Here is a 23,925-nt window from a genome sequence, read left to right as displayed (position 1 = left end):
TCTGTTTTTCACCAAAGAGTGTAAACCTGCTCCACCATTGGACTATTATTACACCACCTAGAGTCTCAACATAAGTTAGTCAACAGCTTATGAGGCAAGTGTCACCACATGTGGTAAGTGTCAGACAACCTATGAACAGCGCAGGTCGGTTCCTCATGATTTGTGTCAAAGGCCTGACAGAAAATAGTCAGTGATAAATGTCACTGACCAGAATTATCAGGGACTAGAAACACTGTAGGACACTGTATGACTAGAAGTGGACAGAGTATCCTAACACCATACTCATGCATATGTATTGCTATTTTAGCTCAATAATGATTCGAATATATGTAAAACTAGTTACAACTGAAGTACAGAGGTGTCACTAGCGTGGTACCTTCAGGTGTATGTTTAGTTAGGGAACATAACTGTACCTGTACTGTAGCTATTCCAATGCAGTTATACTTTTAAGGTTTATGCTCCTGTCTTGACTCCAGATTTATTATTTCTTACCCTCAAGAAATTACAAAGAAAAAGGGTACAGAAACACCCCTTTCCACTGGAAATGAGAATGCAGTGTACCATTACAGCTCATTTTAGGTACATAACTGGACCTTAAAGACTACGTTGTACTAAAATCTACCTGGACAATACCCTATTTCTGAACTGTAGCAGAACTTATAGTACATCCTGAATCTGTCAGCAAAAGAACTGAAGGTTGTTAGGCTCTGTTCTTCTTTTGGTCTAAAATAAATAATAAATAATACTCTGTCTAGCAATAACTCTGAAAAGTAAGAAGTGTGAGCACTCTAGGTGCTGAACCAACAGAACAAAAAGAAAGTCCACCCAAATGGCAAAGATTCAAATGGAACTGAGTATTAAGACCCCTTTTTCACACGGGAAAACACGGAGAAAAATGCGAATCCATCATAAAGTTAGTTGAGAACATGGAGCTGAGGAAATGTAACTAGTTCCTGCCCACCACTGTGTGTGATAATGCTACACCAAGTGATAAGGACTACAATGGATTCAGGTCAGCCATTTCTAACAAAACCAGACTAGAAAAAAAAAAAATATATATATACATACATCGATGTACAAGTGCCACCAAACCAGCTTTAGGTTTCAGAAGCTGAAAGCTTTCCTGTCCGGTGTCATCCAAAATCAGCCCACAGAGGTTTCAAAAGTCTCTCTCACGCACCCACGCGCACAACCTGACAGATTCTCATGCCACAGCTAGGTTAAAGCAAAAGCTAGCGGCTGTCAAATGAGGCAGTGGTTATATGTGGATGCACTGCGTTAACTTTCAGATGCTGAAGAAAATCCTAGCTGTACCTACTGTATACAGGCCGAGCAGAATAACACTTTGACGAAACTGAAATAAGCTTCTCGCTCGATTTCCCGTTCCACCTTAAATGGTGCAGCAGCTACACTCTGCAATGCAACTGCTGCAGAACACACCGCTGCACAATTTAAGGTGGAACGGGAAATGGACTAAGAAGCTGGCGAATAGGAAGCCAACTCGCTTCATCGTGCATGATCACAGATTAGACTACAGCCCAACAGGGAAGTTGCCCCGCGAGAAAGAAACAGGCCAGTTTTACAGCAAATAATGAGAGCAGGCAGAATAAGAAGACACTTCATCTCTCTCAGGACACCGGCGCCTCGCGGTTTCGTCTCACTATCTGACATTAAGACGCGCAGACGAATCACACGCTGTCATCATTATCGCTCACCTGAGTGAATCCTCGCGGCTGCGGGAATCGCAGAGATTTGCCGTCGTTTGCCCGAACAGACGACGCGCACTTGCCGTTTCGCTCGTCACCGCGGAGAATGAAAGGCGGCGCTCAGAGCCGCACAGCTGACCGCGGATGCGCTCGCGCCCTGTCCGGAAGGGTTGAATTGTGCGCGCGCTCTTCTTGTCCAGCGCGTGTGCGAGGGCGGTCTCAGCTTCCCTCATCGCACACGACGCCAACACGGCCAACATCACCAACACCACACCCCCGATCCGGGACAGAGCTGCGCACACTGCACTGTTTTGTCCAAAAGTCTCAAAACTCGTAACGCTTGGTCACTTCATTCAGTTTATTAGTGACTTATAAACTACAACGGAGACGAGGAGGATAACAATCACTGTGAAACAGCAGACCTTCACTCAGTGCTGTTACTGACAGGCAGCTTTTACTGAAAAGAGGTTTTATTCAATAAAAGCTGTTTTTTTGCATCGTTGTAAATGTTTTGAGGCAGTTGATCTATTTATCTATCATGTTATGCTGTTATGCCCTCCAGTGGCCAAACACCGCAACTGCGACATTTATTTCTTGCTATTTACATTTTTTTTATTATTATTATATTACATTATATATAATTTTATTATAATGTATCGTACTTGGGTAGTCATGTAAATACATTTATATTCAACTCAGTAGAACCATCTAATTTATACACCCACTTGCTGGCCACGGTATAAGTTTCATCTATGTATATAAAACTGTGGCTTATCTGTGGTCATTCACAATTCATCAACCACTCTCTGCCCCATCCTCCACTGGTCAGTTCCTGGCCACAAGACCACCACTGATCAGATTGTATTTGATGGTCAACTATTCTCTGCACAGTGGCATTAATATAGCAGTGTGAGCTGTGAGTTCATTAAGAACAGTTGGGTTGAAGCGGTCAGAAGTCTGTCACCAACTCTGTAGACAGAAAATGACAAGGGACTTGTGACCAACTAACACAAACTGTACTTTAACTGTACCAGTACCCTACATTCTAAAATGTAGGTGTTTCTAATAAACTGAATGCACTTTCATGCAGGAAGTAATGATAAATGTATTTTGTCCTTTGTTAAACTGTTTGATCTCTCGACAGTTTCAAAACTACATGCATAATTAAAACATCACACAATGTAAAAAATATACTTTATTTGACATAAAAATACAATTAAGATGTTCCACCAAAACACAAACAAAATGTGCCCCCCGCCCCGCCCCAACAAGCTGGCCAGCTAGAGACCAGAAGGCAAGTACCACAAGCCAGTGTTTACCCAATCCAGTCCTCAGAGACACATGCTCCACAATTTTGCTCCCAACATCCAGTGCACCTCAACCAGACAGCCACAACACTGCATTCATGGTACAGGTGTGCTGGGAGCTGAGACAGAGCAGAAATCTGGACCACCCAGGGTTCCCAGAGGACTGGATTAGAAACCACTGCCATAGAAGTCAGAGGCAGCGTGAAGACATTGTGCTAAGGACCTCTCTCAGCTATACATTCATCAGCTCACGTGCACACGCACAGAGAGAGTGTGGAGAATACTGCATGAAAGAAGATATACATTCACAGTATGATAAGCAAAAGGTCACTGGGAGATGATTAGATTTTACACAAAAAAAATTAAAAAAAAAAATCAGCTCTGCCTCCCAATCTCAACCATGACCAGGCAGCAGCTGAAAAACCATCACACCAAAAAAATGAAGAAACTAAAGATCATTAAGCTTGCACATGTGCACATGTGAGACTAAACTGGGGTTTGTAGTAGTGTTTTATAATCACTTCACCCATCATTCTAATGCTCACAGAAGTAGTCTGTGCTTTTATTACAAGAGTATTAATGTGTGAGTGAAGTGACTAAACTGGGGGTTGTAGTAGTGTCTAATGTTTTTAATGTTCACCCACCATTTTATTGCTTACAGAGCAGGATGTATGTGTGCGTTAGGTCATGTAGCGAGTGATTGCTCTGAGTGCATAAAGCAAAGCTGCTTGAAGTTTTGCCTCCATCAGTAGCAGGTTTACATGGACCTGTATATAGAGAGAGAGGGAGAGAGGGATCCCACCTTTAAACACAGGTGCACACAAAAGCAAGTATAGAAATTTCTATGCAAAGTTTAACAATTTTATTCCTAATATACAACCCCAATTCCAATGAAGTTGGGACGTTGTGTAAAACATAAATAAAAACAGAATACGATGATTTGCAAATCCTTTTCAACCTATATTCAATTGAATACACTACAAAAGACAAGATCTTTAATGTTCAAACGGATAAACTTTATTGTTTTTCGCAAAGATTCACTCTTTTTGAATTTGATGCCTGTAACACGTTCCAAAGAAGTTGGGACAGGGGCATGTTTATCACTGTGTTACATCACCTTTCCTTTTAACAACACTCAATAAGCATTTGGGAACTGAGGACACTATTTGTTGAAGCTTTGAAGGTGGAATTCTTTCCCATCCTTGCTTGATGTACAACTTCAGTTGCCCAACACTTCATACTGTGCAACACATTTTCAATGGGAGACAGGTCTGGACTGCAGCCAGGCCAGTCTAGTACCCGCACTCTTTTACTACGAAGCCACGCTGTTGTAACACGTGCAGAATGTGGCTTGGCATTGTCTTGCTGAAATAAGCAGGACGTCCCTGAAAAAGACGCTGCTTGGATGGCAGCATATGTTGCTCCAAAACCTGTATGTACCTTTCAGCATTAATGGTGCCTTCACAGATGTGCAAGTTACCCAGGCCATGGGCACTAACACACCCCCTTACCATCAGAGATGCTGGCTTTTGAACTTTACGCTAATAACAATCCAGACAGTCCTTTTCCTCTTTGGCCCGGAGGACATGACGTCCATGATTTCCAAAAACAAAATTTGAAATGTGGACTCGTCAGACCACAGGACACTTTTCCACTTTGTCCACTTCAGTCCATCTCAGATGAGCTCGGGCCCAGAGAAGCTGGCGGTGTTTCTGGGTGTTGTTGATATATGGCTTTCGCTTTGCATGGCAGAGTTTTAACTTGCGCTTGTAGATGGAGCGACGAACTGTGTTCACTGACAATGGTTTTCTAAAGTGTTCCTGAGCCCATGTGGTAATATCCATTACAGAATGATGTTGGTTTTTAAATGCAGTGCCGCCTGAGGGATCGAAGGTCATGGACATTCAATGTTGGTTTCCTGCCTTGCCGCTTACTTGCAGAGATTGCTCCAGATGATGATATTATGGACTGTAGATGATGAAATCCCTAAATTCCTTGCAATTGCATGTTGAGAAATGTTCTTAAACTGTTGGACTATTTGCTCACACAGTTGTTCACAAAGTGGTGAACCTCGCCCCGTCCTCGCTTGTGAACGACTGAGCCTTTTAGGAATGTTTCCTTCATACCCAATCATGACACTTACCTGTTTCCCATTAACCTGTTCACCTGTGGAATGTTCTAAAGAAGGGTTTTCTTTTAGCATTCCTCAACTTTCCCAGTTTTTGTTGCCCCTGTCCCAACTTCTTTGGAATGTGTTGCAGGCATCAAATTCAAAATTAGTGAATATTTGCAAAAAACAATAAAGTTTATCCGTTTGAACATTAAATATCTTGTCTTTGTAGTGTATTCAATTGAATACAGGTTGAAAAGCATTTGCACATCATTGTATTTTGTTTTTATTTATGTTTTACACAATGTCCCAACTTCACTGGAATTGGGGGTGTACCTGTATTCGCCTTTTTCATTCGATATGCTGAAAACACAAAACAACATGGATAGAAATCTGGCTACTAAGAGAAAAACAACATTCATTAAAACCCTGCATACACTTTCCCATTACATACCTTTTCTGAATGGCGGAACTGCCTCCAGAAACAGGAGTACATTCTAAGAGTGGTTTTCTCTGGATGGCAGGCGGCAGTCTTTACAAACACCTTCAGGCTACGTTCTAATAACTGGTTGACCTCACCATAGTCATAATCATCATACCTACACACAAAAAACATAAGTGTTTTCATTTTCAGCTTATGATAAAAAAAGTTTATCAGATTTAACTTTTCATTTTATAATGCAATCTTCTGTTGACCAGATATGCACTGAGAACAGGGGCAGTTAAGAGAGAGCACATGTAAAAACAAATAATACTTTTACAGAATGCAATTGAAAACAGAAACAAAATCACTTTCAAATTTTAACATGTGATTTGCTCACTGATTAATAACCAGCTATATTTTTGCTCTGGTTAACCTTTTATTTCCCATGTTGATCAGTGATTGATTTGGTGCTATTTTATTAGTGTAGGCCTAACATTTTGTTGTGATCAATTATCATCTGGGGTGCATAGAAACAGGAAAATGTTATTTCTGTTTGTAATAAAAACTTAAATTCTAATCCTTGACTAGAATGAAATGAAAGGTGTTTTTAACCAGATAACTACATTTTAGAACCATTTTTACATGATTTTTCCCTGTTACATTCCCTGTATTGTCTCTAATCCCTGCCTAAGAAAAGTTCTCTTGGGTTTCCAACAGTAATACAATCACATAACTGCTGTGCTAGCAGTAATATCTGACTGACCTGATGCCGTAGATGCAGTGTATGTAGTTCCAGAGTGCTTTGCGGAGTGTAGAGGTGTCCACATGTGTGTGCATGGCCATGGTGTGATATGTCAGAGCACACACCACCTGAAACTTCTCATCTAGTAACTGAGCCATTTCCCCATACAGCCTGTTCATCAGAGAGAAACCATGGTCCTCCCACGAGTAGTCCTACACACACAAATACATTTACACAAATCACTGAAAGATGGAACATTTGGCAAATATATAGTATCATATAAAGTATCATATGATATGATATATCATTAGCCTTTGTGACATAAGGAACTTCAAATCAGATCAGAGGATTTTGCTCAAATGGTGAAAACAATTCTGCAGGAGAATCAGCAAATATCCTACTGATAAAGCACCAAGTTTCAGTTGTTTACTTTACATTGTAAAGAATCGACTTCTCTGTTACAAGGGAAAATCCTCCCATAAAAGCTGAACTAGTAAATCTGAACACAAAACACCTTCATACTAAAGTGCAAAATGCACAAATACCTAACTTTAATTCAAGGTTAAAGTGATTTCTATGAACAAAACTGGTGCCAAGAAAACTGCTAAGAATTCTGTCAGCCTGTAGTGCTCCAACATTTATATTACTGACTTTCACTTTTTTTTTTAGGTGATACTTGTAGATCAGCACAATTCTGTGAGCTGCTTTACACTACAATGCATCTTATTTGTACTTTTATACATGAACAAATAAAGAATCTTTGCATAAATACCTAACTTTAATTATTGAGATAAAGTGATTTCTAAAAACTACAAAAAATTCTGGCAGCCCATAGTGCTCCAACATTTATATTATTGAGGAATTTATGAGTTTCTGCTGTTTAAGAAATTGATAGAGGACAACTGACAATCATATTTGACAGTTCATAGTTGACAAGTAACATTCATGACAGTAAGTAAAGCACTGAAATATTGGATCTAGTTGAATTTTTGACAATAACGAATTACAGCCTATATTGTTGTTTATGTGGATTTTAGCACCTTAATATCTGTACCATCACAAAATTGCCCCAGCAGTCCGGGCCTAGTGTGTGTGTGTGTGTGTGTGTGTGTGTGTGTGTGTGTGTGTATACTGCACCTGAGCTCTCAAAGTTGGTGGGGACTGCTCTCCTCTTGGACTGAAGTCCTGATAAATGAAATCTGGATCCCGAACAAACCGAGAGATAGAATCAGGGAGGGTCAAGGGCACCACTGCAGGGTAGAAAAAGAAAATGCTTGAGTACATGATGTGTGTTTAGAGGTGTGTATGTGTACATATGTGGGTAGTACACAAACAACCTATTAATAGTAGGTACCTTCTGCTGGTTCCAGTAAACTTTCTGTCCTTTCTCGCTCAAAACGAGTAACCAGCTCCTCTGGAGTGAACTCTTCATCTTGCTGCTGAACCATCATCATCTTCTCCATCAACAGCTGTACTTCATTGACAGCCTCAGTCCACTGTGAAAGACAGACACACAAACATAAATAATTCATATAAAAAGCTTAAGGTGTAGGGATGTAAATCTTGTGATTATCAAACAACAATCTCATTAATTTATGATTCTTTAGGAAACAAGTCCAAGTATTTTAGATTATCAAAACCACAGTTCAAGTTGATTATTTAAAAGCATTTCAGAATTCTTTCTAAAAAATTCACTGAACGTTACCAAAGGTGGCTGGAGAAGCTACTTACACATGTTTCTAAACTCTCTGAAGATAATCACATATTTTCCTGCATAAACTGCTACAGCAGACTGAGCAGACCTATGCCAGTGATAGGCTGGAGTTCAGGATTTAGGAATTCTTTTGTCAATGACATTTTTTTCACATTTATTGTACATTTGAAAACAGCCTGCGCATTTTATTACCAAAAAACTGCACACTTTATTGAATATTGTTATTGTTGGTTATAGCACTCCAAAAATTATACAACTGAACCCACCTTCAGACAGATGCAACATCATACATTTTCACACTTTTAAATAATAACTCCAACAAATAAGTCCAACTACTGTACCTCCTGGTGATTGGTAGTATCGTCCTGTTGAGGGGGAGGTGACCGGGAGAGGGGTCCCACAGGGGAAGCTGGAGGGAGGTGCTCATCTGCTGAGCAATCAGGCTCTGGGTGAATGCCACAGCCCCAGATGAACGATGTTAGAGAGTGGGCATGGCTCATGAGGACTACAGCTTGAATCAGCTCAGCTAATGACCAACGGGGCTCTGCACCTGGACTCACTAGCTCCTGAGTGTACAAAGGGTGAAAACAAGGGGTGAAAACCTAGTGTTCACCAAAACACGGAAAGTAGATTGCATGATCTGTAATTATTGACAAGATGTGTCAGTTGTTTGTGAGCTGCTTTACACTATAATGCATCTTATTTGTACTTTTATACATAAACAAATAAATAACAACAAAAAATAAGAAGATACTGCAATAACCATAATATTTCCTTTCAGTAAAGTGGTATTTAATACACTGCTGGGGTAGGCTCCAGCACCCCCCCCCCCGCGGCCCTGACGGAGAAGTGGCTTAGAAAATGGATGGATGGATGGTATTTAATACACTAGTATGCCCCTATGCTTGGCAGTTTTTATCAAGTGTTTATGTGCGAGTTGCTGCATAGTTGTTCAATATAAACAAACATATCTGGATACAAAGTCAGACATTAGAATATCACATGTTATTAATATTCTGTATACTGAGAGGAATCAATATGAAAATACATTACCTGTATGTGTTCCTGGGTGATAAGCCATGGTCTGTGAGCTAGCAGTTTGTTGAGTGTCTGCAGGCATTGGAGTTTAGGTGGGGCACAGTGAAGACCTCTCAGCCATGAGACATCACCACCAGCCAAGAGAAACGCAGAGCTGTGCAGCTGCACCAGGTAAGAACACTGATGCCGTGCAGATGCCTGCGTAGACATACAGAAGGCAATGTTGCTATTAAGCAGAAACTCACTCACAGATATGCAGTCAATCAGGAGAATGTCAAGCGTGGCATCTTCTCTCACCATGATGATAATGTAGTGTCTCCATGACAGCGGCAAGGGGCCATCTGGCTGCAGCAAAGCATTCTGGGTGCGCAAGAAACAGCTCAGGTAGTCAGGATGCAGCCGCATTACCGCGACAAGATGATCAGCATGACTGACTGACAACAGAGAGTCTGACATCACCTCTTGTCCGACTCTCTCATCCAAAATCTGACAGAGGTATAAAGAGACACTGATTTAAAAGTTTAAAAAACCTAAGCCCAGAAAGATTGAATCATTATGACTACAACTCTTCACCAACAACAACAAGAAACACAACAGCAGTATTAAGTAACAATATGAATAATGTACTACTTCAAAAGAATTTTGACATGTTTAAACAAACATGTTAAACCTTCTAATATTTACACTTCTCAAAGATACATTTGTAACCCAAAGATCAATTTGTTTGAAATAAACCAGTCAAGCAAACATCTGAAGTTTAACTGCTCTCCATGTTGTCTAACATATCCAGTGACATAGGGACAAAAACTAGGGCAAGACACTGAAAAACTCACTGGCAGGTGCACTCAACAAGCACTCGAAGATATGTAATGAAGAGTCACCATTAAGAGACTAACAGGACTGTCTTTACTGTTGATACGCACCACTTCAGCTGGTATGAAGGCACTGGGCCCTGAGGACAAAGGCTGAGGGATCTCAACAGCACTCTCCTCCTGGGATGAAAGGGAGGGAGAGACAGGGAGAAAGGGAAGGGGAGAGCAGTGCCGGTTATTTCCATACAGCCAAACGGCTTTTTACTGCCATCCTAAGCCATGTTAGCTTTTCTTTTTCAGAAACTGTACGAACAAATTCATTCAACTTCAGCACAGTGTTTGGTCTCTAAGCACCCTTGAACTCAGCTGACAGTTATGCCGTAAACATTACACTTTCCTGTAATCAAAGTTACTGTAAATAAAGCTAGGTGTTGCAGAACACAACAACGTCTCCACCGACAGCTCCAACTGCGCACGGACTCAGCTGCTGCTGCTGCTGCTGCTGCCTTCGCCTCAGCGCTCATCTACCGGTGCTGTTAAACCGTCCTATAACGCCGGGTGAGACCCTAAACCCGGACAAGCAGACAACGAAGCTCACCTTCATCAGACGCGACCGTGTGCTGTAGGAACACGACAGACGGTGCGAAAGCGTTCTGAGGTGGTCTCGGTGTGTCCGGCAGTCCGCTCTTCGTTAACTCGGATCGGCTCTGGACTGTTGCTGCTGAAAACAGGAAGTGCGCGCGGAGTGGGCGGGGCTCCTTGATTTCACAGCGCGCAGCTGTTGCATCACTTCAGCCTGCAGCGTGACGCAACCGAGCAGCAAGAGCCGGCGGAGAGCAGCCGCGCCGCAGGGTCGGCGGCGCCCCTGACCTCCGCGATGCCCAGCTGTACCAAAGCTAGAATCATATTTTAAATCATTTGTATTGGTATTAAATGAACTGCCACAACACGAGCTGGCACTCAATATGACTTGGTATTCAGTGAGATGAGCGCCCTTGCTAAACTAGCTGGTGTTTATCAGAGGTGTTAGCAAAGTGAACTATCAAAGTTAACCCACTGAACCTCCCAAACACTGAGTGAGTTTATATGCACTTATTTATCCAATAACTGTAGAAAATCCGTTCAATGCCCTGGCATGCCCTTGATCAAATAATGGAAAAAATTGTATTTCTGCTTTAAAACGCGCCAAAAAAAAAAAACCCCACAAAGAATAAAACGTAAGGTGCATGTAAAACTACATGCTTGTTTGTTTTAAAACACTGAGTCAGAAAGTATGAATGTGCATCATCTAGACAACAAAGCATATTTAAATTCTTCATTTCATCAAACATGTAGTTGGTTTCAGCTTCGTCCCAAAAGTATTTTGTTGCTGTCTTATGGGAGCTGTGTTAAATGCTATTTGCGGTTTCTGGTACTGTGGTCTCTTTTTACATATGTGCGAACTGAGAAACTCAGTTTGATCAAAGAAACTGAAATATACACTGCTCAAAAAAATAAAGGGAACACTTAAACAACACAATATAACTCCAAGTAAATCAAACTTCTGTGAAATCAAACTGTCCACATAGGAAGCAACACTGGTTGACAATCAATTTCACACGCTGTTGTGCAAATGGAATAGACAACAGGTGGAAATTACTGGCAATTAGCAAGACACAATCAATAAAAGAGTGGTTCTGCAGGTGGGGACCACAGACCACTTCTCAGTACCTATGCTTTCTGGCCGATGTTTTGGTCACTTTTGAATGTTGGTGGTGCTTTCACACTCATGGTAGCATGAGACGGACTCTACAACCCACACAAGTGGCTCAGGTAGTGCAGCTCATCCAGGATGGCACATCAATGCGAGCTGTGGCAAGAAGGTTTGCTGTGTCCGTCAGCGTAGTGTCCAGAGGCTGGAGGCACTACCAGGAGACAGGCCAGTACACCAGGAGACGTGGAGGAGGCCGTAGGAGGGCAACAACCCAGCAGCAGGACCGCTACTGCCGCCTTTGTGTAAGGTGGAGCAGGAGGAGCACTGCCAGAGCCCTGCAAATGACCTCCAGCAGGCCACAAATGTGCATGTGTCTGCACAAACGGTTAGAAACCGACTCCATGAGGATGGTATGAGGGCCCGACGTCCACAGAAGGGGGTTGTGCTCACAGCCTAACACCGTGCAGGAGGCTTGGCATTTGCCAGAGAACACCAGGATTGGCAAATTCACCACTGGCGCCCTGTGCCCTTCACAGATGAAAGCAGGTTCACACTGAGCACATGTGACAAACGTGACATTGTCTGGAGACGCCATGGAGAGCGATCTGCTGCCTGCAACACCCTTCAACATGACCGGTTTGGCAGTGGGTCAGTAATGGTGTGGGGTGGCATTTCTTTGGAGGTCCACACAGCCCTCCATGTGCTTGCCAGAGGTAGCCTGACTGCCATTAGGTACCGAGATGAGATCCTCAGACCCCTTGTGAGACCATATGCTGGTGCGGTTGGCCCTGGGTTCATCCTAATGCAGGACAATGCTAGACTTTATGTGGCTGGAGTGTGTCAGCAGTTCCTGCAAGATGAAAGTATTGAAGCTATGGACTGGCCCGCCCGTTCCCCAGACCTGAATCCGATTGAGCACATCTGGGATATCATGTCTCGCACCATCCACCAACGCCACGTCGCACCACAGACTGTCTGTGAGTTGGCGGATGCTTTAGTCCAGGTCTGGGAGGAGATCCCTCAGGAGACCATCCTCCACCTCATCAGGAGCATGCCCAGGCGTTGTAGGGAGGTCATACAGGCACATGGAGGCCACACACAATACTAAGCCTCATTTTGACTTGTTTTAAGATCTAGGATGTGTTATTTGAGTGTTCCCTTTATTTTTTGAGCAGTGTACTATACATGATCACTGGAATAATCAGATAACTGCAGAAAGATGATAATGAGCAGATTATTGCCTTGTGTTCAAAAGAATGATGAACAAACCAACAGAAACGGTCCTGAATTACACACATGCGCGCACACACACACACACACACACACACACACACACACACACACACACACACACACACACACTATCTTAACCACTTATCCCCCTGGGCCGCGTGGGTGCTGGAGCCTATCCCAGCAGTCCATCCATCCATCCATCCATTATCTAAGCCGCTTCTCCGTCAGGGTCGCGGGGGGGTGCTGGAGCCTATCCCAGCAGTCATCGGGCAGAATGCAGGAAACACCCTGGGCAGGTCGCCAGTCCATCACAGGGCAGACATACACATTCACACATGTACTCACACCTAGGGGCAATTAAGCATCATCAATTGTACTATGACAAAAACCTACGCAAACACAAGGAGAACAGAACCCACACAGAAAGGACCTCTGTCAAGAAGGGAATCAAACCCAGGCTCTTCCTGATGTGAGGCACGATAAGGATATTTTTTCCTTCTCCTGTAAAGTCACCATTTTGGAGATACAAGGTTTTATGATAGCAATAAAGTTTAATTGGTCAGTGAGTACCGTAGACAGTGGCCCACACTTCAAATCACATTATTATTATTCAGTATTGATCCACTTATTCCGAGAGTCTGAGATCGAGTCATCTGTAACTAGTATACAGTGGCCAGGACTGACAGAGGAAAAAAATGCAAAGGAGAAATGTTTGTAAATCCAAGAGTTGTGGTTAAATGGCAAAATAGTGTAGCTTCGGATATTTAGCTTAGTCTGGCAGATTAAATTAGTCATCCTTTAAAAACATATGAATGGCTAAACTACTTTAGCTAATGCTTCTTGATGTCTGGACGAACATAAATATTAATAATCTCACTGCCTCCATTAAAAGTGAATTGAGCAGCACTCTGAAGGGACTGCAGTAATAATCACCACGCTTTAGTGAAGTAGTCAGAATGCCAAAAAAATTTGTTAAATAAATAACAAATACTTTTGATACCTTGGAGCATCAAAAGATGTATCCTGACAAACCTAACTACATATGTATGTGTGGTAGGTGCACTGGTCCAGTATGGCCCTGTGAAAAAAAAGTCTAATCATTATTGGATTAGTAATAGATGTATTTTTAATAATGTCCTTTTTATGGGTTAGGGTTAAGGTTAGTCCATAACCTGCCCTAGTACAGGTTTACAGCAAGGAGCCAGTGGTGGTCATCTAGGGCCCCGTGTCACCTTGTTCAGTGCTTATTTCATGGACAAAACCTCGCTTGTACCTTAATTGCACAAGTGCCCCCAACACAACACCACCCTCCTCCCCCAAGTGTGTAACACACAGCCACAGATACAGAGCATGCTGTAAACTGCATTCAACCTTCTGCACCTGGGGGTCCTAATCATATTCTTCTGCCTGCAGTTAGTTATTAATGTGCCTACATGTCTCTATGCAAGCGAAAAACTCATCTGTTTTATTTTTCTTGCGTGGTCTGTGAGTAATATATGACCATTTTTAGGAACATTTGTTCTGATTGATTTCAGCACATAGCAGATTCATGTTTCCAGTTTAATGCCTTGTCGATCATTATAAATGTAAGGAAAACACTTTGAGTATTCTGACAGACCAGCTGTTCAGACTGGCTGACAACTGTGGCATTTCTGTGCAGTCTGGTATAATAATTTACTGATCACTGAATCATGGAAATGAATCACTAAGTTATATCAATATAACTCTACCACACAATGAAGTCATAAACAGGCCATTTTAACATTCTCTCATTTAGTCTATCAAATAAGCTTAAATTCACTTGACAAATACAAACACATGAAGAAAAATACAGACACAAGACAGATTTTTATTGAATTATAACAAGCAGGTTGGTCTTTAAATGCTTGTTTAGTGTTTGTGTTTGTGGATCCATGTCTATGTCTGTGTGTGTGTGTGTGTGTGCGTGCGTGCATGTGTGTCTGTGTGCGCACGCATGTATGTGTGCATGCATGTGTGAATGTGTGTGTGTGTTTAATACCTAATGGAATATTTTATTTCAGAAAATGTATTTCAAGTCCAATCTTGTATTAAATTAACCATATATATATATTCCTCATATAAAATAAAAGATAGCTTTTTGTTTGGGCACAAGTTAAGGTGAAGGAAGTTTACAGACAGATGGAATAAGAGAAGATGGGGCGAAAGGGAAATCTCCACTGGCTGTTATTTCCAACTCACCACAGAGGGTACAAACTGGTAGAGCACACCCTTAACATATATGCACTTTCATTCAGAATTTTTAAAGACTTACAATACGCTTCCTGCAAGGATTCCTAATTGTTCTTATGTTTCATTTAATGCACATAGGGTTTCAAAGGAAAGGCTATTTAATGCTCACATATATCTCTTCCCTTTCCTGTAATGGTGAAATCAGGTATGTAAGAGTTATGATCAGATCAGTGCTTCATCCCTGTGGAATTTAGTGATGAAAGCAAAAGGGGAAAAAAAGCAAAAAGGTCAGAAGACACAGGAAGTGACTGAGGGGTATTTTACAAAAGGTGCGAGGGGTGGGGTTGTGGTGAGAAAAGGTGACGCTCCCTTAAACAATCTTGTTCTCCAGAGCAGCGATCCTCTTTGTTACGCCTTCCAGTGATACAGTTGTCAAGGAAGTGCTGTAAAACTTTTCATTACTGTACAGTCCATTTCAAAACATTTCTAATATCTAATATGTTCAAATCTATTATTTGGTTGTGTTATTCACTCCTGGGGTCTTTAACTCGCATCTTTTTGGGCTGCAGTCCAGTTAGGTTTAGTGATTTCCCTGACACACCTTGTCAGGCAGAATTAGTAGTGAAAAAGTAGTGATGGCTCAATACTGAACACAGTACCCTATATGTATTCATTACCGTGTTTCATTACAATACACAAAACAGTAACCACTTAGAATAGCATACACTGGAATAAGATACATGGGAGAAACTCTGCTGTTGTCAGATTAATCAAATTCACACTGTTCCTTATAGGTCTCCATTTAATTTATATGCTAATATAAACAAAATATTATTTATGTGCACACTGAATTTAAAGTAAGCATTTAGGATGTTTCTTTTAATGACCCCCAATAGATCACTTTCTTTGGATGACCCCCAATAGATAATCTACAGATCTTCAGTTTATTACCAAACAGTTTGTTGAAAGTCAGTTTATGGTGAATAGGGTTTAGTACCAGATTTAGAATTATGATCAAGGTATGTGTTAGGTTTAGGTTTTGGATTGTGATTAAGGTTTGGGTTCAAGGTGTAGGCTTTGGGAAAATTAAGGTACATTTAAAAATCAGTAGAATGCCAGTAAATGTAAGATGAGCATGAACTGTTCTAAAAGTGTAAAAAGTAACTCCATTTCACAGCCTATTCAAAAGTAACATGGACTGAATACAAATACTTCTGCATTATGTATATGTAATCAAATTCTGTAATGTCCCAACTCTGATTTCATCAGTCTGTACAGGGAAATCACCAAATCATACTGGACCCTGGCTCTCCAGGAATGGCAGACCCTGGATTAATCCACATTCACATACTTACATGCTTAAAGCCTAAAACTATATAACATACATGTGAGAAAAGGATATATTTCTTTGTTAATGCCTGTAGTGCCTCCTCCACTTTCTTCTGGAACTTAGTAATAGAATCACATTGACAGGGGTCCTCCACTGCAAGCACAAGAGTAATGAGTGCATGTTATTATGTCAAGGTATTTGTGTTGTCTGGATTCTGTGGTAGCAGTTATACCTGGACAAGTATTGATTTGCAGCTTCTTGGCGATCTGGTTCATGGTTTTGAAGTCGGCAGTGTAGAAGTAATGATCAGCAGCTGGTTCAGATGCGATCTCCTTCAACTCATCCTCAACAGCGTTTCCTACTCCCACAGCATACATATTGAAGCCTAAAATGCAAACCACAACATGTAAGACTTTCTTGCAAACTCTCTCTAAACTCTTGTGTCCCATATTAATCTGAGTGTGCAGCTCATTTACCATTTTCCTTGGCCTTTCTTGCTGCATCTCCAATGTAGTCCTGTGATCGACCATCGGTGAAGACTATGCCCACCTTAGCCACCCCTGGCCTGGCTCCCTGACCAGGTGTGAAGCTGTTGTCCAGCAGGAACCGGAGTGCCTGGCCAGTCATTGTTCCACGCTCCATGTAGTCCATTTTCTTCACTGCTTCCTTCAGGTCTTTCTTGGTGGTGTAGCGTCCGAGAGGGAACTCCTGCTTTACGGCACTGGAGTACTGCACCAGGCCCACATGTGTTCCCCTCTCTGACACATCCAGCTTGTCTATGATCTGATTGATAAACTTCTTCACCAACTCAAAGTTCTCAGGCCTCACACTCTTCGAGCCATCTATCAGGAAGACTACATCTGTGGTGGCATCACTGCAGGCTGAGACAGGGAGAAGAGCAATTTTGTGATTGGCTATATTTAGCTGTCATCTAATAATTATGCTCCATTCAATATTTTCTTGATCTGATATCCCCTTTGCAGATAATACAGCTGCACAGTGCACACTTCCACTATTAGTCTAGCTTAGTCTAGCAAAACCAGTCCAATTTAGGTAAGATCTAGATCAACTAGAAAAACAAGAAATTGATTTTTCAAAGATTTTTTTTCTTCATCATTTCAGCACAACTGTCCTTTACACTGTGTGAAAAATTAATGATAAATGGGCCAAAATAATTTGCTTGGACAAAATATCTTTATGTTGATTTATGGTAAAAGTCATGAATGTTTTTCTCTTCTACTGTAAAGTTGCCTTTTTGGAGATACTTATTATATGCTAGGCAGCTAATTACAGTAAAATAATTTTTAGGTTGTGTATATAGACAATATGTAATATATGCTCTCTGACATATTATGAATTGATCTAGATCTTCTAACCTCTTCTTAATGCTGTTTTTGCTGTTTCTGTGCCTTTAAGACAGATGTATGTAAACACAACCCCATTCAAAAAGGAGCACCATTTAAAAGGTAATCTGAGTTGAAACATGTCTTATAACTTCAGTGTAAACGGGTGGTGCCAAACTATTTTAGGCTCAATAGGTAGATATATTACGCATGTATTTCCATGTATGAACTGAGGAGTGTAGGGTACATTAAAAACTTTAGCAATGTTTTACTACACAATCAAAATCAAAACTCTATATTTGTTTTTCCATGATATGGAGCCTTTAACAGTATTATGTAATGACCATTTTATGAAGTCTTGGATACATTACTATTCATATGTTTTATACACACAATGTAACCTATTCCTTTTTCTCTGCTTTCAATGCACTGTTACTACTAAGTGTATAATAGATGTGCACTCAGATTTTGCATGTAGCTAATTTTTTGACTGTGTTTTGATGAAAGACAACTAGCTTAACCACATTCTTAAGCACATTCAAAGCACTGGCAGTGCAGATATTACATGTGTCTGTTAGATCATTTTCATTTCCAATTTTTAGTTCCTCACTGCAGACACTTAAAATATGCTTTGATCCATTCTCAGATGTTTTTTGTTTTTATTTCTTTGTTTTACTATGAATTTAAGTAAACTGAAGAGTGCAAGTGGGAATGATGTGCAGGTTTGTGACCATGCTTGAAAGACACACACTTATTCAAGTATTTAATACAGACATTTACCCAAAGCACCCACATACTCACCACTGCAGGTACGGCCATCTGCCTTGAGTGTGTGGCCCTCCCTGCAGGCACACTTGAAAGATCCAGGCACGCTGATGCAAATTTGCTCACAGTCATGATCACCTGTCGCGCACAGATCGGACACTGTGCCACCGTGGGTGTCACGCACACACACACAGAGGATGGTAGATGGGGTGAGTTAGAAGGGAAAGAATAAAACTATGTGAAGAGAGAATGGAAGAGTAAATATGTGTGTCACATTTTAATGATTTACTGTGCCCTCACGAAAACAGCAAATCTTTAAAACAGACTGGAACATATCAGAGGACCAGGCACTTGAGAGTTTGCAGATTATTTTGTTGAGTTATAATGTGGGTTCAGGTGCCTGTTGCTCCAATACAAGTTTACTACAGCAGCAGTTCTCAACTTTGTGAATATTTCATGATCACTGATCAAATGAGAATTTAGAAAAGCAAGCCTTTCAGACATACTAGCATGCATGATGCTAAGAATGTTTTTTCCTTAACATCTTGCAACAGTAATGATTCGTAGCTTTCAGTAGTTTTGATTTAGTCCCATTTCAAACATTGAGAACCACTGTCCTACAGTATCTGCATTCACATCACTGCTTTACTCCCCCGCCCCACAGGAGATGCACAGTTCTGCCTCCTGGGGCTGGGGCAGAAAAGAACACTAAAAGACTGCATGCCCCCAGAAACACCCATGCCCACTACAGACTCTGTAGGCTACACATTAACTTTCAACACTGATGACAAAGAATTTGATGATGGCAGTCCTTCCTGAGGTGTCCGTTCCTTTACCCCTCCTTTCATTACCCTTTCTCCTCCTACTTCTACTCACCACAGAATGCCTCCTGGAACTTTTTGGTGAGCTTCTCGATTAGACTGTAGCTCTCCACGTAGTCCGTGTGCTCCTCCAGAGGCTCGCTGGCCATCTGCTTCAGCGTGTTCATGTCCACCCGGCCCACACCAATAGCAAAAATCTCAATGCCTGACTCCCGTGCTCTTGCCGCAATGTCACGAACGTTATCTTGCGGCCGGCCATCCGTAACAATGATAGCCACCTGTGTCAAGAGTCAAGAAGAACTTTGTGTCAACCCATCCATTTGCAAACATATGGTGGAGATGCAAGCAGATGGTCTTACAGCGCCTTGGTGTGACAAATCATTCAGGACCAGGATTTACCGGACCACACAACACAAGACATGGACTAAATAGAGCACACTACGCTACACAAAAGTAAAAAACTAGACTCAAAGCCCATCAACAAATACAATCCAATAAATGCACACTATAATACAGATAGTGAAATGTTTAGTGCAAAACAGAACTGAGTAGATTAACTAGTAAGTAGATTAATGTAGCAAATCATACATGAACATCAGGTGATACAGAAATGTAGTATTATTTATATAGCCTGATTAAAAGCTGTGTGATGGGTACCAAATAAGTGTTGTAATATATATGCTATAGGAGAGCTTTAGAGCTGATTATGATGAATTATACTGATGGGGTATAGGTATAGATCTGCACTAATAAGTACCTTTGAGACCAAAAATAATAGTGTTAATACACTGTAATTCCTTCCTTATCCTCTAGATGGTATATCTGACCTTGCTGATATCTGGGGATTTGGTGCGTGCCCCCTCTCCCTCGCTGAAGGCCACGTTCAAAGCAAACTGAATGGCCAGGCCGGTCATGGTGCCAGAAGACAGCGGCTCAATCTTTGCCACGGCCTTGATCAGGCCAGCCTTTGTCTTGTGGGACTTCAGGGACACCTCGTTCTTCACCCGGCTGGCATAGTTCACCACACCCACACGTGTGGCATCAGGCCCCACATCCAGACCCTCTATGACTTTGGAGAGGAAGACCTTGACCTGTTCGAACTCAGAGGGCCGCACACTCCGAGAGCTGTCGATGATGAACACCAGGTCAATGGGCTTGGTGTTGCACAGCCCTGCAACTAAAGGCAGAGGGAGTGAAACACAGGGAGGAGAAGGAAAGAATCAGAAGAAATTGGCTTAGTCTTACATAATGTATAACTTATTACCTTGAACACTAGGCTTATTACTCATTTTAATATTTATCATACTAGAACTACAATTAAACTAATATGTAAGTTATGTGGTTGTGGTCATATGCTGAATTAGAGGGGTGAACAAATTAAGATGGCATGAAAAGAAAATGAAAAACTATAAAATAATTAGTAGGAGACCTTGCAATGACTGATCACAGCTTTTATTTAACTACTCAATCCATCATGACATTCCAAATTTCTTCACAATTCCATTTTATTTAATTCAGTTCAATTAATTTGGAATAATTTGGAACTATACTGGATACCCAAATGAGATTGGAGGTAATAGACCAAGTACTATTAACAAAGTAGTAGGCATGGATGCATATGGGGGAAGAAAAAATATTTGATAATGACATGTCCATAAGTTACCCTTGAGAGGCAAGAAAAGTTTTCTGTGTTTGGTTTGGATTCACTCTAGACAGTGGCCAGCTGGCTTTCTTAACCAAATGAAAGATAAATGTATCTATGGCATATTCTGAATTTTCCAAGACTCAAAGCTCAAGAGACCTAAATTTACATCTTGTAAATTGGAAGGTTTTGTTTCAAATTAAACAGGGAGTTGATTAAGCAAAGTACAAGAAAATAACATTGCTCTAATTCACTCACGGTATTCCTTTTCAGTATTGACTGTTGGTTTATTCACTTAAGATAACTGTGACTAGCTGTGTGGGTTCGGCGTAACACGATAGGGCTGATACTGGGTGGAGGGTGGTGGGTTTGGTGGGGTGAGACTGAGTGTGAAGTCTGCAGGCAGCTCAATAAACGTACAGTGCTGGCACGGCTCATAATAACACCCATTGATTAGACATTCACTCACAGATATTTGCACGTAGACACACACACACAGATGCATATACATACCTACACACACACACACAGAGTGAAGGACGTCTTTGTATGTAATTGTAGCAATGAAGTGAACAAATTTCTTAAAGTTATTTTCCCTGACAAGCCTTTTTCACTACCACTGAAAGAACACTGCAGCTGCTCCTCTGGCTGTGTCAGAGTCAATTTAGCTTCTGCTTGCTTTCATATATGATTAGATTCACATAAAAACGTGTACCTCCTAATTGATAAAATTTGATTTTTATAACAAATTTTAGAGCATTTGGTCCATTTGTCATGAGATAGATAGATAGATAGATAGATAGATAGATAGATAGATAGATAGATAGATAGATAGATAGATAGATAGATGCAGATATAGATATATATCACTGTTGTTGGAACAAAACCTCCTATCTCCATTTTTGTCCTTTTTCAGTCTTTGACATAATTTGAAAAAACCTATTACCCATTCATTTACATTGTTTACAAATTTCATGATGGACCAAAAGAAAAAATTCTGGTTCCATTGACATACATTAAAGTTACCATTTTGGAGATATAAGGTTTTGATCCGACAACATCGATATATATATACACTAACATTTAACAGCATTAAACAGTATTAAATCTTTAGAATGTGCTGATAGGTGAAATAAAGATAATCTCTAGAATAACCACAGACGAGGCACTGTGACAAGGCCAAAAATCACAATCAAAATTCACAGTGGTGAAGCAGAAAGATACTATGAGTCAGTTTATCATTTGCATTCAATCCATTGCACTCACTCAGCTTTAAATTATAAAATAAGTGCCGAAAAAGGGAAAAAATACCCCAGCATGCATTCAGTATGATACACATAATTAAAATATCCCTTTGGAGAGTGATTAATGAGTAAATTAGTTTTGGTGATGATGCTGAGTGAATCAGAGGTAGGTCCAGACTCAGTGTTCATCCCCTGAGTGCTGAACCAAAGCCTATTAGTTTGATCAGAGGTCACCAGTCCTATCCACTAAGGGCTGTTGTGGCTGCAGGTTTTCATTCCAATCTAGCAGAGGCACATCTGTTTCCACTGGTTTAATCAGTTGGTCTAAGTATTGATAAGTTATCTAAGGTGTGCTCCTGCTTGGTTGGAAAGAAATCTGCAGCCACACTGGTCTTTTGTAGCTAAGACTAGTGACACATTCTATAGATCAGTCACACAAATGTATATTATGAAAGGTGATATTTCTTTTCTTACCCATAGCAGCAGCATTTCTGAAGTCTACAGTGGCTTGTGTTCCCACAATGCAGAGCAGCATCACAAACGCCAGCGACGCCATCCTGAATGCAGCGGGAGTCCTAACGACAGGCTCGGCTACCAGACACAAACTGATTCACACAGAGAGACAGACCCTCAGGTTATCAATACACTCACTCACACACACACACACACACACACACACACACACACACACACACACACAGTAGGTTCAGAGACGTCCTCTCTCGGACCTGTCTCCATAAGGTGTGTGTGTGTTAGTTTGTCAGGGAGGAGGGGGAAATACCTGCTCCAAAAAAAATTTTGGATAGGAAAGACAAACACACCTTGATCTGTGCAGTGTGTATAAGTATATGTGTGCATGTGTACCAGGTGGACGTGGTTCGTTTGGGGCCTGGGGAGGGGCCTTCCAATTGGGGCTGGACTCAAATAAACATTTAGATGAATCTCTCTTTTCTAGCCGGTTTTCCTCTCAAATTAATCTCACACACACGCAGGAATTTATGTGCAGGAAGTGTGCGGGAAGCATGAGTGCCCTGGTAACACAGCTAGCCCTGTTCCAGCTTGTAAGTGGGTATGTGCACACTGCATATGCTACATAGTGCCCTCTGCGTCTCACTGCAAGTGTGTATATGTATATGGCTGTGTGCACACATGCACGTCAGCGTAAAGGAGCCTGGAGAACTTCTAGGAAATAGTGGAGATCTCGTTAAGGATTCACTATGCATATGTAATAATACTTTGACTTGACGTATATGATTTGTATAGACAAAGGTTTGTCTGTAGTGAGTCAATGGGCTCTTTTAGAAGTGCTTGCTGCTGATACACAGGTAGCCTGTGCCCACTCAGTCCAATGGCCAAAAACTGAATCAAAGCTTAAATGTATATAGGCCTACAATGTTAAAAAAAAGAAAAACAGCCTGCAGTCTGGCCAGGAACAGCCCAATGGCCTCACATACAAAACTGTCCTTCCTGCTTTATAATGACAACATTTAGTTCTCACAAAGGTAAAATACAAACACACAACACACACCAACACACTACTTGAAATACTATGGCTAATACCAGGCCTACACTAAGCCAGAAGACAATCGTTTGACTTTTGCATTTTTCAGTTTTCAAAAAAAAATATTTTGAGGACTGTCCAATTGCCCTCATGTACTAAATGACCATTTTCCTATCATAATGACGGCATCTGGTCCTCACAAAGGGCTAAATGCAAACAAATACATGTGCACATGCACGTGCACACACAAAACAATCACAGGAACATGAGCATTTCAGGCTGTTTTGGA

At 41.2% G+C, this 23,925-nt stretch overlaps 3 protein-coding genes across 7 annotated transcripts in view; all 3 read right to left on the bottom strand.

Annotated features, from left to right (window-relative positions):
* The window catches only part of yrk (Yes-related kinase), a 28,056-nt gene extending 26,143 nt beyond the window's left edge, over positions 1-1,913 (bottom strand). For 2 of the 4 annotated variants that reach the window (XM_017696014.1, XM_017696023.1), the window contains exon 1: positions 1,716-1,910. The gene's annotated coding sequence lies outside the window, so the exon portion shown is untranslated. Of the gene's footprint in view, positions 1-1,715 lie in introns of all 4 variants that reach the window. The other 2 variants (XM_037535527.1, XM_017696031.1) reach the window with 2 other exon arrangements.
* Positions 1,914-2,915: 1,002 nt separating this feature from the next.
* Positions 2,916-10,585, bottom strand: sesn2 (sestrin 2). 2 transcript variants are annotated; one of them, XM_017695989.2, is made up of 10 exons: positions 10,452-10,585; positions 9,965-10,033; positions 9,339-9,527; positions 9,057-9,239; positions 8,345-8,569; positions 7,644-7,785; positions 7,427-7,539; positions 6,311-6,501; positions 5,578-5,722; positions 2,916-3,780 (listed from the first exon to the last, which is right to left on the bottom strand). In XM_017695989.2, exons 1-10 carry the CDS (start codon positions 10,455-10,457, stop codon positions 3,694-3,696), a joined length of 1,350 nt encoding a protein of 449 aa, XP_017551478.1. In that variant the 5' UTR covers positions 10,458-10,585; the 3' UTR covers positions 2,916-3,693. The 2 variants fall into 2 exon arrangements, with proteins under 2 accessions (XP_017551478.1, XP_017551489.1); XM_017696000.2 differs by having other exon boundaries at positions 9,339-9,401.
* Positions 10,586-14,608: 4,023 nt separating this feature from the next.
* Positions 14,609-23,910, bottom strand: matn1 (matrilin 1). Its single transcript, XM_017695960.2, has 8 exons — positions 22,610-23,910; positions 20,077-20,426; positions 19,305-19,527; positions 18,465-18,587; positions 16,797-17,201; positions 16,553-16,705; positions 16,393-16,473; positions 14,609-15,410 (listed from the first exon to the last, which is right to left on the bottom strand). Exons 1-8 carry the CDS (start codon positions 22,689-22,691, stop codon positions 15,361-15,363), a joined length of 1,467 nt encoding a protein of 488 aa, XP_017551449.1. The 5' UTR covers positions 22,692-23,910; the 3' UTR covers positions 14,609-15,360.
* Between the last annotated feature and the right edge of the window lie 15 nt (positions 23,911-23,925).

Source organism: Pygocentrus nattereri, chromosome 27 (genome assembly GCF_015220715.1).
Source record: "Pygocentrus nattereri isolate fPygNat1 chromosome 27, fPygNat1.pri, whole genome shotgun sequence".
Taxonomy (NCBI): Eukaryota; Metazoa; Chordata; class Actinopteri; order Characiformes; family Serrasalmidae; genus Pygocentrus; species Pygocentrus nattereri.
The sequence above is the reverse complement of the archived record's forward strand: the minus strand, read 5'-3'. Positions and strand labels throughout refer to the sequence as shown.

What these genes read in the sequence shown, in the direction of transcription:
- sesn2 (XM_017695989.2), bottom strand. An exon ending in CCTTCATACCAGCTGAAGTG is followed by an intron (nt 9,528 to 9,964) that starts GTGCGTATCAAC and finishes TACCTCTGTCAG; the next exon opens with ATTTTGGATGAGAGAGTCGG. An exon ending in AGTTCCGCCATTCAGAAAAG is followed by an intron (nt 3,781 to 5,577) that starts GTATGTAATGGG and finishes CTCTATATACAG; the next exon opens with GTCCATGTAAACCTGCTACT.
- matn1 (XM_017695960.2), bottom strand. Translation starts at nt 22,691, where the DNA reads ATGGCGTCGCTGGCGTTTGTGATGCTGCTCTGCATTGTGGGAACACAA. An exon ending in AGATGGCCGTACCTGCAGTG is followed by an intron (nt 17,202 to 18,464) that starts GTGAGTATGTGG and finishes TCCCTGTCTCAG; the next exon opens with CCTGCAGTGATGCCACCACA. An exon ending in AAGAAAGGCCAAGGAAAATG is followed by an intron (nt 16,706 to 16,796) that starts GTAAATGAGCTG and finishes TTTGCATTTTAG; the next exon opens with GCTTCAATATGTATGCTGTG.